Below are 15,516 nucleotides of genomic sequence, written 5' to 3'. Positions count from 1 at the left end.
ACATGTACACAAATAAGAATAGCACAAGGAAAACTGAGGAGGGAGACAGCACAGATAGCTTCAGAGGGAGGCAGTCAGGGAAGGCTTCACAGAGGGATTCTGAGAGGTAGAGAGGAGAGAGTGCATTCCAGGCATGACCTATGGCTTGTGTAAACCTGTGGAGGTGAGAGAGAAGAGTTACTAGATCAGGAAATGGATAGGAGACCAGTTTGACTGTAATGGAGCACATGTAGGGGAGTAAGAGGAAATAAAGCTGAAAAGGAAGATTGGAACCAGATTGTAGAGGGCCTTGTTTGTGTTTGAGGTAATGTTTGCAAAATTCTCTGCAACCTTTAAAGCACTATGTAGATAGCAGCTATTTGTTGTTGTTGCTGTTGTTGTTAATGTTATCATAGGAATAACAGATGTCATCAAGGAAATGTGTGATAGAAAGAGAAGACAGGCTGGTCACAATGGCAAGGTATGATGTGTGGACAGCCAGATTGCTCTGCTGACATCCTTGAGATTTCAGGAGAAAGCGAGGAAGGTCACCAGCATGTTGGGCAGGATCTCATGGTGTAATTATGGAAAGACATGGACAAGAGTGGCACAGGATGGGCTGCAGTATGCACTGGGGAGGGAACTTCTGAATATGCAAGACAAGATCCATTCAAGTATATCCCATCCTTTTATTCAGCCCTCAGTTCCTTGCTGGTTTTACTTTGATAAATGTAGCATTAAGAGGGAACACTGGATATGGGAATTTGGTGGTCTGGGGGTAGTGATTGAAAGCTGGAATTCTTGTGTGATCCTCTTAATGATGGCAAGGGTCTCATAGGGCACAGGGCCTGCAGGAGGTTGGCACTTTCCTTTTTGGGAGCTGTCTCAGGCTGAATAGCAACTCCAAAATCCAGGGCATTTGTGAGCTCTGTGTTTTTCATGCAACAGTGCCGGCATGTGAGAAGGAAAAGTCAGGACTCTCCATGTGACAGGGATGTGGGTTTGGCCCCAGAGGACAGTGGGGTTCCATCTTTTTTTTTCCGGCACCTCCTGTTTGGAGGAGGCTTTTGTATAGAGAGTCAGGCAGATGAGTTTCCATGTACCAGGCAGCAAGCAGCGTGAGTGGGCGTCTGTATTCAGGACTCCTGGGGTTTATTTCTAGCTAAACTGCTGATTTGCTCTCTTGCCCTGGGCAAGTTCCCACTTTTTTCGGATTTGGTTTTCCTCCTTGTGAGAGCAGGATGCCAATACTGCAGAAGCTCAAGAATGTAGCTTGCTAGCACAAAGGTTTGGCCGGGCCATGGGTCAGCTTGTGTCCCCATGAGCAGTGGCACCACAGGTGGCTAAGGACCTATCTAATGTGGTCCTCCTGTGGTGTAGTGGAATGGGGTGTCAGGAGACACTTCAGTTTGAGTCAGGGGAAAGGGTTTTGCCAGATTTTTTTCATGTTCTCCTTCACAAAATCTACTCTTTTGGCCAAATGAGCCAATCTGGTTAGTCCTTGAACTTAATACTTCATCTCTTACCTCTGTTGTCTTTGAATGTGTGATCTACCTTGCTTAGAATGCATTCCCTCATCTCTAGCACAATTTTCTTTTAATTATCATGTCTAATGGCCTTTTTTTCAATCCCCATCCTTTTTTGACTTTTCTTTAACCTTGGACGATTGATCACATGTCCTTCCTCTTGGATACTCTGTCCTCTGTAGGTTTTCATGATTTCTGATGTTTCCTGGTCTTCCTCCTACATATTTGACAGCTCCTTCTCAGTCTTCTGTGGTGGAGGCCACACACTAACTGTAGGTGTCCCTGGAGGGTCTTCCCTTGGCCCTCTTGTCTCTTCTATGTCTGTGCTGTCTCCATGGGTTCATTGATCATCTCTTTCTACAAAGATGGTTTCCGGATTTCTATTTGCAGCTGTCATACCAACTGCCTTTTGGATATTTTGAGTTGTATGTCCTGCAGGCATCTCAAACTCAGCACCAGAATTCATTACTGTTCCCAAGAAGATGTCCTTTCTCCTTCTGCTCCAATCCTCAGACAGGCCTTATTACCTCTAACATGGTCTCCTTGCCTCAAGTCTCGGCAGTCGAGCATGTCCTTTCCCAACTGCCAAAGTGATTTTCCAAAAGCACCGATCTGACCACCCCACCCCCCTACTTGATAACATCTAGATTCCAATGGCTCCCTATTACCTCCAGGATCAAATGTTCAATTTATCTTTGGCTTTTATAGCTCTTCCTGTCTTTCTAGTCTTCTTAACACTTTGTTCCCTTCTGCAGATGATCAGCTACATTAGCCTTCCTGCTGCTCCTCAAAGACAATACCCCACCTCCTGACTCCAAGCCTTTGCAAGGATTGTCTTCCATTTCTAGAATGTTCTTCCTCTTCTGCCTCTGGGCTTCCCTGATGACTCATTGCACTTCCTGCTTTCCTTAGGAGGTCTTTTCTGGCCACTCCCCCATGCCCTTCTGAAATTTCTTTCCATTTGCTCTGTGTATTTACATATATGTATCTTGTATGTACATGGTTATTTGCATATCGTCTCCTCCATTAGAATGTGAGTTTCCGGTGGGCAGGGACTGTGCTTTTGACATTATCTACCCGAGCTTAGCACAGGGCTCGACTTCATAGTAAGCACTTATTAAACGTTGACTGACTTAGTTTCCTCCGACGTTCCACTCTCCAACATCTTTGCTGATGCTCCTCCTTGTGCCTGTGGTTTCCCTCTTAGAGTTACCACGTGTACCTATCAGGGGTGAATTTAGTCAAGTGGGAGAGGGAGGGAGAGCAGGGTACAATGGTAAGGAGGCCAGCCCCATCACAGGGGTGCTTGTGCTGGGTCTTGGGGGGTGGTGTAGTAGTATGTTCTCAGGTAGGGACTATGGGGGGACACCAACCCTTGGAGAGGGGTGCCAAGGTAGTGTTCCCCCTTCAGGGGTGGTAACCTGGGGGGAGTTGCTGCTAAGGACCAGCAGAGGACTATGAGCAGGGATGGCAATTGCCTTGCAGAGGAAGTGCCCCCTCTTTCTCCAGTGGATTGTTGGGGACTCAGGAAGAAGTCCTGCTTGTTCCATCCTAGTAATGGGTCTGCCTAGAAATGTTACTACCATTAATATTCATATCCCTTGGCTTCAAGGTGATGCCTCTTTCTCTGTTTCTGTCTTCAGATCACCAGAAGCTGGAGAGAGAGGCCCGGATCTGCCGTCTCCTGAAGCATTCCAACATTGGTGAGCATCCCTTTGAGAAAGCTTGGCAGGGGTTGGGCAGGGAGATCCCACAGGGCCAGCTATCCCTCCTATCTGGGGAATCCTTTTTAGTTCTGCCTAGAACCTAGTCAGCTTCACCTGGCAGACATCTTGAGAATGCGGCTCTCCCAGGACAGTCTGGGCCTGGTGGCTTTAGGATCTCAGAATTGGAGCTCTGTGAGGTGTTTTGTTTTGCTTTTCCCTCATCACCTCATCCTTGGAGCTTCCCATGACAGATGAAATTGGGCTTTGAGACTGGGAGGCACCAGGAGAGGTGACTGTCAGAAATTCTCCCAAACCCTTCCTCGTACAGGGCACCCATCTGAGAGTTCTCCAGAATCCTCCATTAACCCAACTCTACCCACTAGGCACTTCCCCTTCCTTACTGCCAACACAGAGATCCAGGCTGAGAATACCTGTCCCCTCTGGGCCAGGGAGCTTAACTTCCATTGCTGGGAAAGTTCTAGAGTGGATCACTAAAAAGCTGATTGGTAAGCAAGTAGAAAAGAAAGCAGTGACTACACAGAGCCATCACCACTTCATTGAGAACAGGCTATGCTAGACAAAGCTTATTTCCTTTTTGGAGAGGGCTGATAAACTGGAAGATGCCTTATAGCGTAGTGTAAGAGAACTGCCCTCAGAGTCTGGAAGGCTCTGACACATATTGGCCGTGTGACGCTGGGTGAGTCTCCTAACCCCTCAGTGCCCCAGACCACTCTCCAGGGCTAAACGTGGAATTCCCTGAAGTCAAAGGGCCAGCCTCTATTCCTACTGAGTTGGTAGAAGAGAGTAATACTGTGGGTGTAATTTATCTAGATTTTAGGAAATATTTGATGAAGTATCTCACATTAGTCTTGTGGAGAAGGAGGAGAGATAAGGATTAGATCAGAGGTGTTCAATTCTGGGCTTTGGCAGCTTGACTGCCCCAGAGCCAGATTAAAATGTCATTGGGGAATGTTTAACAAAATAAAGAAAAATACAGTGCAACACAAATAATGTTTGGTTTTTCAAAGTCAGCATCTGAGTTTGACACTATTGGACTAGAGAATCATGTAATTAGATGGATTCAGAGGTGGTTGGATGAATGGACTCAGAGAGTGCCTGCTAATGGTTCACTGTCAGTGTGGCTGGAGGTCCCCAGTGGAGTGCCCCAGGAATCTGTGGTTGTTCCCATATAGTTACAAAATTGTCCTATGACCCTAACACGTTGGATGAGTGAGTCAGGACCCAAGAAGAACGTGACAAGCTTGAACATTGGGCTAAATTTAGTAAGATGAAGTGAAATATAGGTAAATGTAGAATCTTACATGTGGGTGCACAGAGCTCACCTTCACAAGTACAAGAATGGGAAGGCATATATACATATTAGTTTGTCTGAAAGAACAAATCCAGGGGCATTTGAGCCTGAGGAGTTGGTATTTTATCCAATTATTATATCATAGTTCTTAGTTCATTTTATCTATTTAATTAGATTTCATACTCCTTGAGGGCAGGGACTGGGCCTTACTTCATCTCTGTCAGGGCCTAGCACAGAAAGTGCTTGCCGAATATTATTTGGAAATTTTGTGGCTAGACTGAAGTTGATGGTCCCTTCTGGCATGATGATTCAATCTAGTGAAAAGGCATAAAGGGATTTAAAAACCTATAACTCTGAAAGCCCTGGTAGGCCCTAACAGAGTGGAGAAGGAAACTTGAAGTGTGGGCCTGGTGACAGACTGTGTGTTGGCTGAGGGCTAATTCAGCTAAGGCCAGGGAGCCTTAGCCCCAGAAGTTAGGATGAAAGGTGATGGATTTTTTTTAGCCATGGAAACTACAAAGGCCACCTTGAAGCGTCAAGGACTCGTGGACTGGGTCAAGAGATGTGAACTGGTCCAATCATTCTGGAAAGAGATTTGGAATTATTATGCCCCCAAACTTTACACACTCTCTGACCCAAGTGATAACACTAAGAGGGCAGTACCCCAGAGAGATCGAAGGAAGAAGAAAAGTACTCATGTGCAAAAGTATTTATCGCAGCTCTTTTCAAGGTGGCAAAGATTTAGAAACTAAAGGGTGTTCGTCAATTGGGAAATGACTAAACAAATGATATGAAGGGAACGGAATGCTATCGTGCTGTAAGAAATGTTGAGGGGGGATGGTTTTAAGGCAACATGGGAAGCCTTAGATGAAGTGGTACAGAGTAAAGTGAGCAGAGCTGGGAGAGCGACTTTGATAATCATAACCATGGTGATGGTGATAGCTAACATTTACACAGAGCTTACTATGTGCCGGACGCTGTGCTAAACACTTTACAAACATTACCTCGCTTGATCCTCCCAGCAGCCGTTAGAGGTAGGTGCTATTATCTCCATTTTACAGGTGAGGAAACTGAGGCAGGCAGAGGGGGTGACTTTCCCAGGGTCATACAGCCAGTAAGTATCTGAGGCCAGATTGGAACGCAGGTCTTCTGACTCCAGGCCCAGCGTTCTATCCTTTGTGCGTCTATCCACTGATTGTGCCAATAAACAATTCTGAAAGGCTTAAGAGGGCTGATCAACTAAATGATTCCAGAGGACTGACAGAGAGAGCTTTCTACCTCCTGACAGAGACACGGTGGACTAAGATGCAGAATGACGAGTGTATTTTGGGATGGGGCCAGGATGGGAATTCCTTTTGCTTGACTGAGCTTATGTGATACAGGGATTCTATATTTCTTTCTTGCTTTTCAGTGGATGGGGGAAGGTGAGAGATAGGAAAAAAATTCTTGATCATTGAAAAAAATAAAAATTTGTCTTAAAGAAAAAGAATGGGAACACTTAAGCAGGTCAGAACCACAGTGAGACTCTAGAAAGCCATAGTTATAAGATTGTATTTTGAGGGTTAGAAAGGACCTCAAAGGTCATCTAGTCCAAATAACTCATTTTACGGGTGAGGAAACTGAGGCCTCTAGGAATTCTGACTTCCTTGACATCGTACAGGTAGTATATGGCAGGCCAAGATTGGAATACAAGTCTCTCCTGAACCAAAGCCCAGCCCTCTTCCCATTATACAACATTGCCCCTGAGGCTTCCATGCTTCCAGAAAAAGAGATAAGAAGTGATATTTGGAAAAGAAACAATGTTCCAAGTAGGTCAGAGACATAAGGAAAGGTTGTATCCATCTATCCATCCATCCATCCATCCATCTATCTATCTATATGCTCATCTGCTTATCTCTCTCTTTCTCTCCCCCCATCTGCCTCCCTGTCTATCCATAGTTATGTATCCATCCATCCATCTATTTATCTACCTACACATACAATATATAATGATATATGACATATATATGTGTATATATACTGAGTGTTCCTAAAGTCTGGACACATAGGCAAAAATGCATATTTTCAAGAACTAAAATGAATGAAATTTTCTATTTTCTATATTTATTCTGTTTAGTTGGAATATTAACAAATAGCATCTTCAATATGATTTCCATCATTTGTGATGCAAAGGTTGATGCGCTTTGCAAGATTCACGTGAACTCGATGCGATAACTCCACATGGCCATCAATTTTAGCACATTCACTCTTTATGCGTTCAGTTGTGTGTTGCATCTGTGATTTTCATTTAGTATACCTCCTTTAGTGTACCCGAGAAAAAGAAGTCCTGAACAACACAGAGCCTTCAGTGGAACAGTTAGAGATGTTAATCAGACTTCCTATGTGTCCAGACTTTAGGGACACCCTGTACACACACACACACACACATTACACACACACATTTATAGTAGCAGTTTTTGTGGCAATAAAGAATTGGAAGGAAAGCAGCCGCTCATAAAGTAGAAAATGCCTAAATAAATTGCAGGATATGTTTTTAATTAAAGTAGCATTATCGTATTATAAAAATGACAAATTGGAGAATTCCAGGAATCTTGTAAAGACCATTAGGAACTGATGCCAAGCAAAGTAAGTAGAAGTAGAAGGACAGTTTGCATGGTGACCCTGATAATACCAGAGGGAAGCAGATGGGAAGGGCCTCAGAACTGTGATCCCTGCAGGCTGCTCACGACCCCAGAGACCTGATGGTGCCTCATGCCTCCATTTCCACAGAGATGCCTGGGCTCCGATAGGTGTGGATATCAGCAGATGTGGCCAGTGTTCCCTGTGCAGTCGTTTTGATTTGCTATACTTCTTTCTGTTGGGGGAAAGGGGTAGGGCCATTGGAAAGCAATAACATTGTTAAAAAAAAACCAACAACAGATTTATTTATTGGTATTTAACCTTATTTTTATTGATTTTGATTTTACATCACTTTTAATTTAAAATCTATCATTCCCCACACCCCTACCCGGTGAGCCACCCTCTTATAACAAAGTCCAAGAAGAGAAAAAGCATTTCCATACAACCAGCATATATGATATTCCACACCCATAGTCCCCCACCTCTGCAAAGAAACAAGGAAGGAGTATTTTCTTAACTTCTCTGGGGCCAAGCTTGGTCATTATAATTTTACAGTGTTCAGTTTCATAAAAGATTTGCTTTTTAAAAAATCAAAACATGCCCAATTATGCATTCTGTTCTGGGTTTCTAAGATTTGCTGACCCACTTCCTTAGCCTTAGACCTGACTTCTGACAAGCCCTGAAGCTCCTAGAACTGCCTGAGACTGTGGAGTCAGCCATCAGTCAAGGGAAGGGCAGTAATGTCATGTGAAAATAAAAATGGAGGGACTGTTGACTAAGCTGTCAGGAGATCTGCGATGGCGAAGCCATGAGGAGTGACAGTTTGGGGACAGCTGAAGGCTGGAGGAGCGGGAGCTGATTGTATGTCTTGAGCCTGGCCCTCTCCTGGAGCGGCTTCCTGTTTCTGGGCCTTTTTATGAAGTTCCCTGGGTCAGGGCACTTCCCCTTCCAAGGCCTATCTTCAGGGCCAAAGCTGTTTCGGAACTGGCTTTTATTTTGTTTTTAGGACGGTTCTCCCTTTCCTCTTTTCCTAGGGGTCAGTGGTGATGGAGGGGAGAAAGGTGAAGGTAAAAAGGGGCACCCCTGCCTGGTGCAGGGGAGAGAACACTGGACTGGGAATTGGGAGTCTTGTCCTGCTGCTAAATCACTGTGTGACCTTAAGTCACTGTAATAAGAGGGCCGAGTTTATAATCTCAAAGAAGATCATAAACATGTCTGAAAGGTTCGGAATCGCCGGATAGAAGAAACTCTCATAGTAGAAGGCAGAAGAATCAAAACATTTATTTAGGCTCCACAGTAACCAACCCATGAACCAGAAGCCCCATTTTGATATGTTGGTCATAATCTTCCAGGCCCAATAAGTACGCCTTGAAAGAGTAACCAGGAGGCTACAGAGAAACATGATTGCGTAAAGCAAAATCATGTTTCCCCCTTTATGGTAATAAGATTACCCACTGGACTGAAGTCTTTGTTCAGCTTCCTCCCGTAGATCAGCTCTGCTGCTGGCAGCTCCTGCCTCAGCTGTGTCTGTTTCTGAAACTGAAGCTGCAACTGAAACTGACGATGTAACGGTCGTAACTGCCTCTGTAACGGTCGTTGTAACTGCCTCTGGCTCCAACCGGAAAAGGAAAGAGAGGAAGAATCTTCAAGCTGTCCTCTCCCCTCTTATAGGGTTTCTGACATCATCAAGCTCCGCCCAAATGACCAGGGCCGATTGGTTCCTGAGTTGGCTCCTCCCCCTAGGGTAGACCAGGTTCTGGAGCTAACACCTCCCCTCAGCCAGCCCCATGACTCCCCACACAGGAAGCCGTCTGCCTCCCGGCATGCTCCCCGGGCCTCCTGCCCCGGAAGAGCAAGCCACAGTGTCCAGAGGCTCAATGAGGTAAGCTGAGTCATTCAAAGAAAACAAAGGCCATTCTGGTTACAGTCACTGAAGTTCTCTGGTCTCATCCTCCCCCCTGTAATGTGAAAGCATTCAACTAACGAACCTCTTATGTGCTTTCCATCTCTGACATTCTCTTCTTTGGCCAGTCCATCTGGAGTGTCGACCGTCATTAGACCTGGAGAGGTGGTATTAGGATGAGCAGCTGTGTATCCTCCGAATTTGCCCACAGACGATTTGAATTTCCCACAGGCTTAAAGGACTCCTTCTACATGTCATAGGCCCTGCCCTGATTTTCATGGCTTTGAAACTGATTGCCCTTCTCAAGTAGAGAACACTGAATGAGAGAAATACCTGATGATCAAAGTGGGGATGCAGCTGTCTAGTGGGGGCAGGGGCAACTTCTTTTTTCAGAGACTTTCCCAGTCCTTCCACTCATTCGTTGCTTCTTCAATACCCTTTTGCCCTTTTGGAGACTTGATGTCTTCTTGGAGGCAGGGGATGGTAGTGTCCCATCCTCTGCCTTGGCCAGACCACAGCTGGAGGATCAGTTCTGGGTACCACCCTTTAGGAAGGATGTTGCCAAATTGGCGAGTGCCGGCAGGAAGGTGACCACCATGATGAAGGACCTGAGTTCATGCCATTGGATGGGTGCTTGCAAGAGCTCGGAGTGGTTAGTCTAGAGAAGAGGAGACTAAGAGACATGGGAGGACCTGGGACCTAGAAAGGACTTTAATATTTGTCTTGGAGAACGGGTTAGACTTGGTCTGTTTGGCCTCAGAACTAGAAGCATTGAGGCAGATTTAGGCTCGATGTCAGCAAAGATGGCCTAATGAGAGCCATCCCAGAGGAGAATGGCTTCCCTTGGAAGGTGGTAGCGGGCATCCAGCTCCGGCTAGATGACTACCTGCCAGGTGTTTTGTAATGGAGATATTTACCGTGGACGTGGGGGAGTGTGGGTTGAGACAGCATTTCATCCAGTGCTGAAATTGTGTGATAGACGGTGGTGGGACTGATTGTAGAGAAAGTCTGCATGGAAGCTTGTGAGCCCGGCAGAACGCAGGCTCTTTGAAGGAAGGGGCCATTTGTCATTTTTGTCTGTGTGTCTTGAGTGCCTAGCATGATGACAATAGTGATAGTATTATGTAGCACCTACTATGTGCCAGGCCCCGTGCTAAGGACTTTACAGTTATTATGTCATTTAATCTGACAATTCCTGAGAGGTAAGTTCTGTTCTTAGCCCCATTTTACAGATGGGGAAACTAAAGCAAGCAGAGATAAATGATTTGCCCAAGGTCACAGAGCTATTGAGTGAGGTCCGATTTGAACTTGGGAATTCCTGACTTCCAAGCCTGGCACTCTATCCATTGTACCGCCTTGGTGCCTATGCTGTGCACCTAGCGCATGAAGCCTCGCACGCAGATGACCTGAGGAAGGACCTCTCTGGGTACAACCAAAGTTCTGAGCAGTGAAGTCTGTCTTTGCCACGGGGCGGAGGTCTGTGTGTATGGAATGCATAAAGACACTCCTGGAGAGCAGGCCTTGGGAGAAGACAAGGGGGATTTCCATGGACCACAAGGTCGATGTGAGACAGTGGAGCACAGGGCAGATCAGAGGAGCCGAGCGGGGGTGGGGGTGGGGGGGGCGAGAGACACGTGGGATGATGCCCAGGTGCCAGCACAGGGGAGCGCTGCTGGTTTGATTGGGCCACGTCCCATGGAGGCGCTTGACACTGGAGAACAGGCGACATTCCCTGGGTGGGGAGGGAATCCACACTGGCTGAAGGACCTGAGCATGTTTATCTTGTAAAAGACCATCTTAAGCAGGAGGGTGGGGTGGGGGGGGGGTGATGAAGAAGGATCCAGTTCTGTTTGGCCCGAAGGGGGTAGACTTAGGAACAATGGGCAGGAGTTGCAGAGAGGCAGATTTTGATTTGCTCTAAGGAAAAACTGCCTAATGATGAGAACTGCTCTAAAGTGGAATAAACTGCCTCAGGAGGCCATGAGTTTTCTAGCCCTGGAGTTCTTATATAATAATGATGATGATGATGGTGATGATGATGGTTACTAACACTTATGTAGGACTTTGAGGCTTGTAAAGGGCTTACATCTGTCATCTCACTTGATCTTTGCAGCAGCCTTGAGGTAGGAGCCATTTTATAGAAATCTCCATTTTACAGAATTTTCAGGAGACAGATTTAGAGAGCTAAGGTGGCTTAGGGGGTAGAATGCTGGACCTTGAGGCAGAAAGACCTGAGTTCAGATCCTACCTCAGACACTTATGTGACCCTGGGCCAGTTGCTTAAACTCTCTGAGTCTCCATTTCCTTTTCTGTAAAAGGGAGATATAAATGTTAACTATTAAGTTACTCACCAAAGGTCACATAGTTACTGAAGCAGGATGGGAAGGTCTTCCTGATTCCAGGGCCTGCACTGCTACTACTACTAGAGCACCTAGTTGCCTGTTCTTTAAGTGGGAGACGGATGGTGCTTTGCTAGGGATGTTGTAGAAGGGACTTCTGAAAAGATATTGTTGGATTAGATGAAGTCCTGAAATCCTAATGGGGATGGCTTGGCCTGCAGGCCAGATACCAGACCTTCACTTACAGCCCGAGAGATGGGAAAACAGAGACAAACTCTTCTGTCTAGCAGGTCTTGGCTGGGCAGAGGTCATGAGGGTTTAGTTAGATGCCATCTGAGGCAGCAGGCCATGCTCAAGCCTTACCTCCCTGCTCAGAACAGCAAATCTGATTTTCTGTTCCCCTTTCTCCTCCGATCTAAAAGCTATACTTTGGGACCCTTCTCTTGATAACCGGGTACCAAGGACAGTAGGCAGGGGTAAGTTGGAGCCCTGGAGCCCCAGGTGGCTGTGACCCTACTCAGACAGCCCCACCCAACTCCTTCATATTGGCTGAGTTCAAGGTCTAAAAGGAGGTCTCCAGAAGAGTTAGAGAAATTCAGTTGCTTGGGTCCTTTGAAACTGTACCTGAGCTCCAGAGAGGCTGCCAGACAGTTGACTTGAGGAAATGTGCTGAGGAGAGCCTGTGGGCAGTGGGCTCTGCCCCTGCCCAAACAGCCCACTTGGAAAAGGTATCCTTGCCAGAGGTGGCATCACGAGCCAGCACCATCGTAATCATGCAGCACCTGGTCTGCAATTTCTAAAAATACCTGGCTTGACGTCACCCACAGTACTGTTCCATTTTCACCTCCGTGAGGATTCAGACAAATCCATCCAGTACCTGGTCTGGTGGAAGACTTCCTCCTGTGCCCACCCTCCCCGTAAGCTGATTGACTTGGTGATTACAGAGTGCCCTCCCAGGGCACAGGGATCTTTCCCTGGCATTCTCTGCTCTCGCTCCACTTCCACATATTGCCTGTGAGCACACACTAGCTGCTTGCATTTATGTGGGGGGGGGGGCAGGAGGGGAGAAATGGAGCGGTCTTTGGAATCTGCATGATTTTGACCTTTCCAGGCTGTCTTCATTAAACAAATATTTACTGAGCAACTGCTCTAACAATACATTTGCATAACATTTTCCATGCTTCAGTTCAGTTGGGCTCCTATCTCACAGCCAATTTGGCTGCAGGGCGATGAACATTTTGGCCACAGCAAAACCTTTCATTTAAGTTGAGGAGTTGTGATATGCACTGGTGGAGAGAATGCCACAGAACCTTGAAATGTTGAAGCAAGCATTTCATTTGAGCCTCACAACAACTCCGTCAAATGGACAGGGACATTGGCATATCCATCTTCCAGGTGGGGAAGCTGAGTCTTGGTGAGGCTAAGTGACTCACGCAGGGCTGCGTGTCTGCTTTGTCACGGTAGGGATGTGAAACTCTTTGGTCTTTTGCTGCCAAGTCCAGTGCTCAGGCCTGGGCTGGTCCTGTCTCTTTTACTTCCATAACATCTCTAGAATCCTTCCCCTTTTATCTGCTATGTGACCACTATCCTCATCCAGGTTCTCCTCTTGCTCAGGCCATCGCAGTAATCTAGAGTGGGTCTTCCTGCCCTCATTCATACATCAGCTGAGAGACATTTAGAAAGCACCTAGCAGTGCGCCTGGCACATAGTAAGACCCTGATGCTTTTTTCCTTCCTTTCTTCCATCTTTTACACAACTGAAAACTGATATTCCTAAGTGACTCCCCTGCTCAACAACCTTTGGTGGCTCCTGAGTGCCTCTAGGATAAAGTACAAATGCCTCTGTTTGGCATTGAAATCCTATACTACTTGTTGCTAACCTGTCTTTCTAGACTGATTCTACACGACTTTCCCTTAAGCTGTGTTCTGGTCCTGCCGAGGTCCTTGCTGTTCTCTCTTTACAGTTTTCCATTAGCTGCCTCTATCCCTTGTACAAGCTCAGCTCAAACACCACCTCCAAGAAGTCTTCCCAGATTTCCAGTTAGGGCTCCTCCCAATGACTTCGTATTTATTCAGTAAATGTTTTATTTTCCCTTCTCCATGTGCCTGTTTCCCCCCAGGCAGAATGTAAGCTTCTTAAGGGAAGGGCCTGGTTTTTGTTTCTGTATCTTCAGCATCTACTGGGATTCCTTGTATAATAAATGCCTGTTGAATTACATTGGACTGTGGAGACTACCAAAGGAAAATCATAACTGCTGATGTTTGCAAAGCATGTTAAGGTTGGTAAAATGCTTTGCACGTACTACATCTCTTCTTCCCAATAATCCTGTGAGGTTAGCGCTACAAGAATGGTTATCTCCATTTTAGAGATGAAGAAACTGAGATTGAGAGGTTAGAAGACATGACACCTGGCCTCGGTGCTTGCAATCTGATTGGGAGAGGTAAGACAGGTCCACCTGAAACAATTAGGGAAATTGAAAAAGGCAATCAGGTGTGAGGGTGTGTGTTTCACATCCTACCTGTGGAACACAGAGAGGGGAATGGATGGTTCCCTCTGTAGTAGGAAAGGCTTCTTGGAGGCCGAGGGCTGGGTCGAGGTAAAAGTTTTCAATGAGATTCACTTAGCCAATCCAGGTTTTAGAAATGCCTTATAGCATCACAGAACTTGAGAGCTATAGAAAGAGCGTCTGCCGCCATCTAGTCCAACCCAGAGTCAAAAGGAATAGCCGCCAGAGCCTCTACGACAAAGTGGTCATCCTCACTTTTCTTGAAGGCTTTCAAGGAGGGAGACCCCACCATGTCTGGAGGCCTGATGCTGTCCCTAGTAGGTGTCCATATGCGTTCCTTCTAGGGCAGAAAGAACCTTATTGGGGGAGGGGAGGAGGGGAGGCAGTGTGGTAGAGAAGAGCCTAGCAAGAATGTCAGGAGGCCTGGGGCTGGACTTTATCACTAATTAACCTTGCCGAGCCACCCACCTTTCTGAGTCAGGTGAGTTTGCTCATCTGCAGGATGATGGGGTCAGGCTAGATGACCACCAATCTCTCTAAGATTCCCTGATCACCATCTCCATGAAATAGCTCTGATGGCACTAGGCTTTCCTGATTCACTTTTTTTGGTCCTTTTGATGATTTTGGTAACTTGTCTCTGTACTTGTCCCACTTCCATTTTTACACTTCCCCATAAAGTGGAGAATCCAATCCCTGATACCACCTTCTCATACTCAGATGGTGAATGGGGGGAGGGATGAACGATCACTTCCCAGGAGACATTTTAAAGAGCCTCTGATGTGTATAGTTCTTTGCTGTGTTCTGGGGGAGATACAAAATTAATAAGATCTAGCCCCTTCCCTTATGGAACTTATAGTCTAGAGGAGGAGGTTTGACACATATTCAGACCACTGTAATATAAAATAGTACACTGTGGTAGAAAAAAGAACTATAAATAAAATGTTATGCAAAGTATAAGGAATAGAATATGGTACTACCAGCTTATGGTCAGGGGAGAATTGCAGGATCATAGATGCAGAAGTGGGTGGCTTTGTAAGGGATGTAATATTTGAGGTGGACTCTAAAAGAGAGTATTTCAAAGGGTGGGAATAGTATCAGGTGGAGAGAGTTCTAGACATGGGAAACAGTATGGGCAGCTAGGTGGCCCAGTGGATAGAGTGCCAAGCCTAGAGTCAAGAAGATTCATCTTCCTGAGTTCAAATCTGTTGTATGACCCTGGGCAAGTCACTTAACCCTGTTTGCCTCAGTTTCCTCATCTGTAAAATGAGCCCAGAAAGGTGGGGTGGCTTGGCAAGGTTAATTAGTGATGAAGTCTAGATGCTAGTCTCCTGACCCTCAGGCTAGTGCTCTTCTCTTATACCACACTGCCCCACCCCTTTTAATGAAGGGAAGCATAGGGACATGTACTAGGGACAACATCAGTCCTCCAGACATGGTGAGGTCCCCCTCCTTGACAAACCACTCCAGTATCTTTGCCAAGAAATCCTCAGATGACATCATGAGGTATTAGACCCAGCTGAAACGACTGTACAACAGACACCTAGAGATGAGAAAACATAGTAGAGGCGTGTATGATGGATGATGAAAAGTACAATGTCATTTGGCCATGGTGGGTATGTATAGATC

The 15,516-nt window shown here is 46.1% G+C and overlaps 1 protein-coding gene across 4 annotated transcripts in view; it reads left to right on the top strand.

Annotated features, from left to right (window-relative positions):
• The window catches only part of CAMK2B (calcium/calmodulin dependent protein kinase II beta), a 312,498-nt gene that overhangs the window by 176,752 nt on the left and 120,230 nt on the right, over positions 1-15,516 (top strand). For all 4 annotated transcript variants that reach the window (XM_036748942.1, XM_036748941.1, XM_036748940.1 and 1 more), the window contains exon 3: positions 3,149-3,208. In XM_036748942.1, the coding sequence (XP_036604837.1) occupies positions 3,149-3,208 (60 nt within the window). The remainder of the gene's footprint in view (positions 1-3,148; positions 3,209-15,516) is intronic.

Source organism: Trichosurus vulpecula, chromosome 3 (assembly GCF_011100635.1).
Source record: "Trichosurus vulpecula isolate mTriVul1 chromosome 3, mTriVul1.pri, whole genome shotgun sequence".
NCBI lineage: Eukaryota > Metazoa > Chordata > Mammalia > Diprotodontia > Phalangeridae > Trichosurus > Trichosurus vulpecula.
This window is presented reverse-complemented; position numbering and strand designations above follow the sequence as displayed.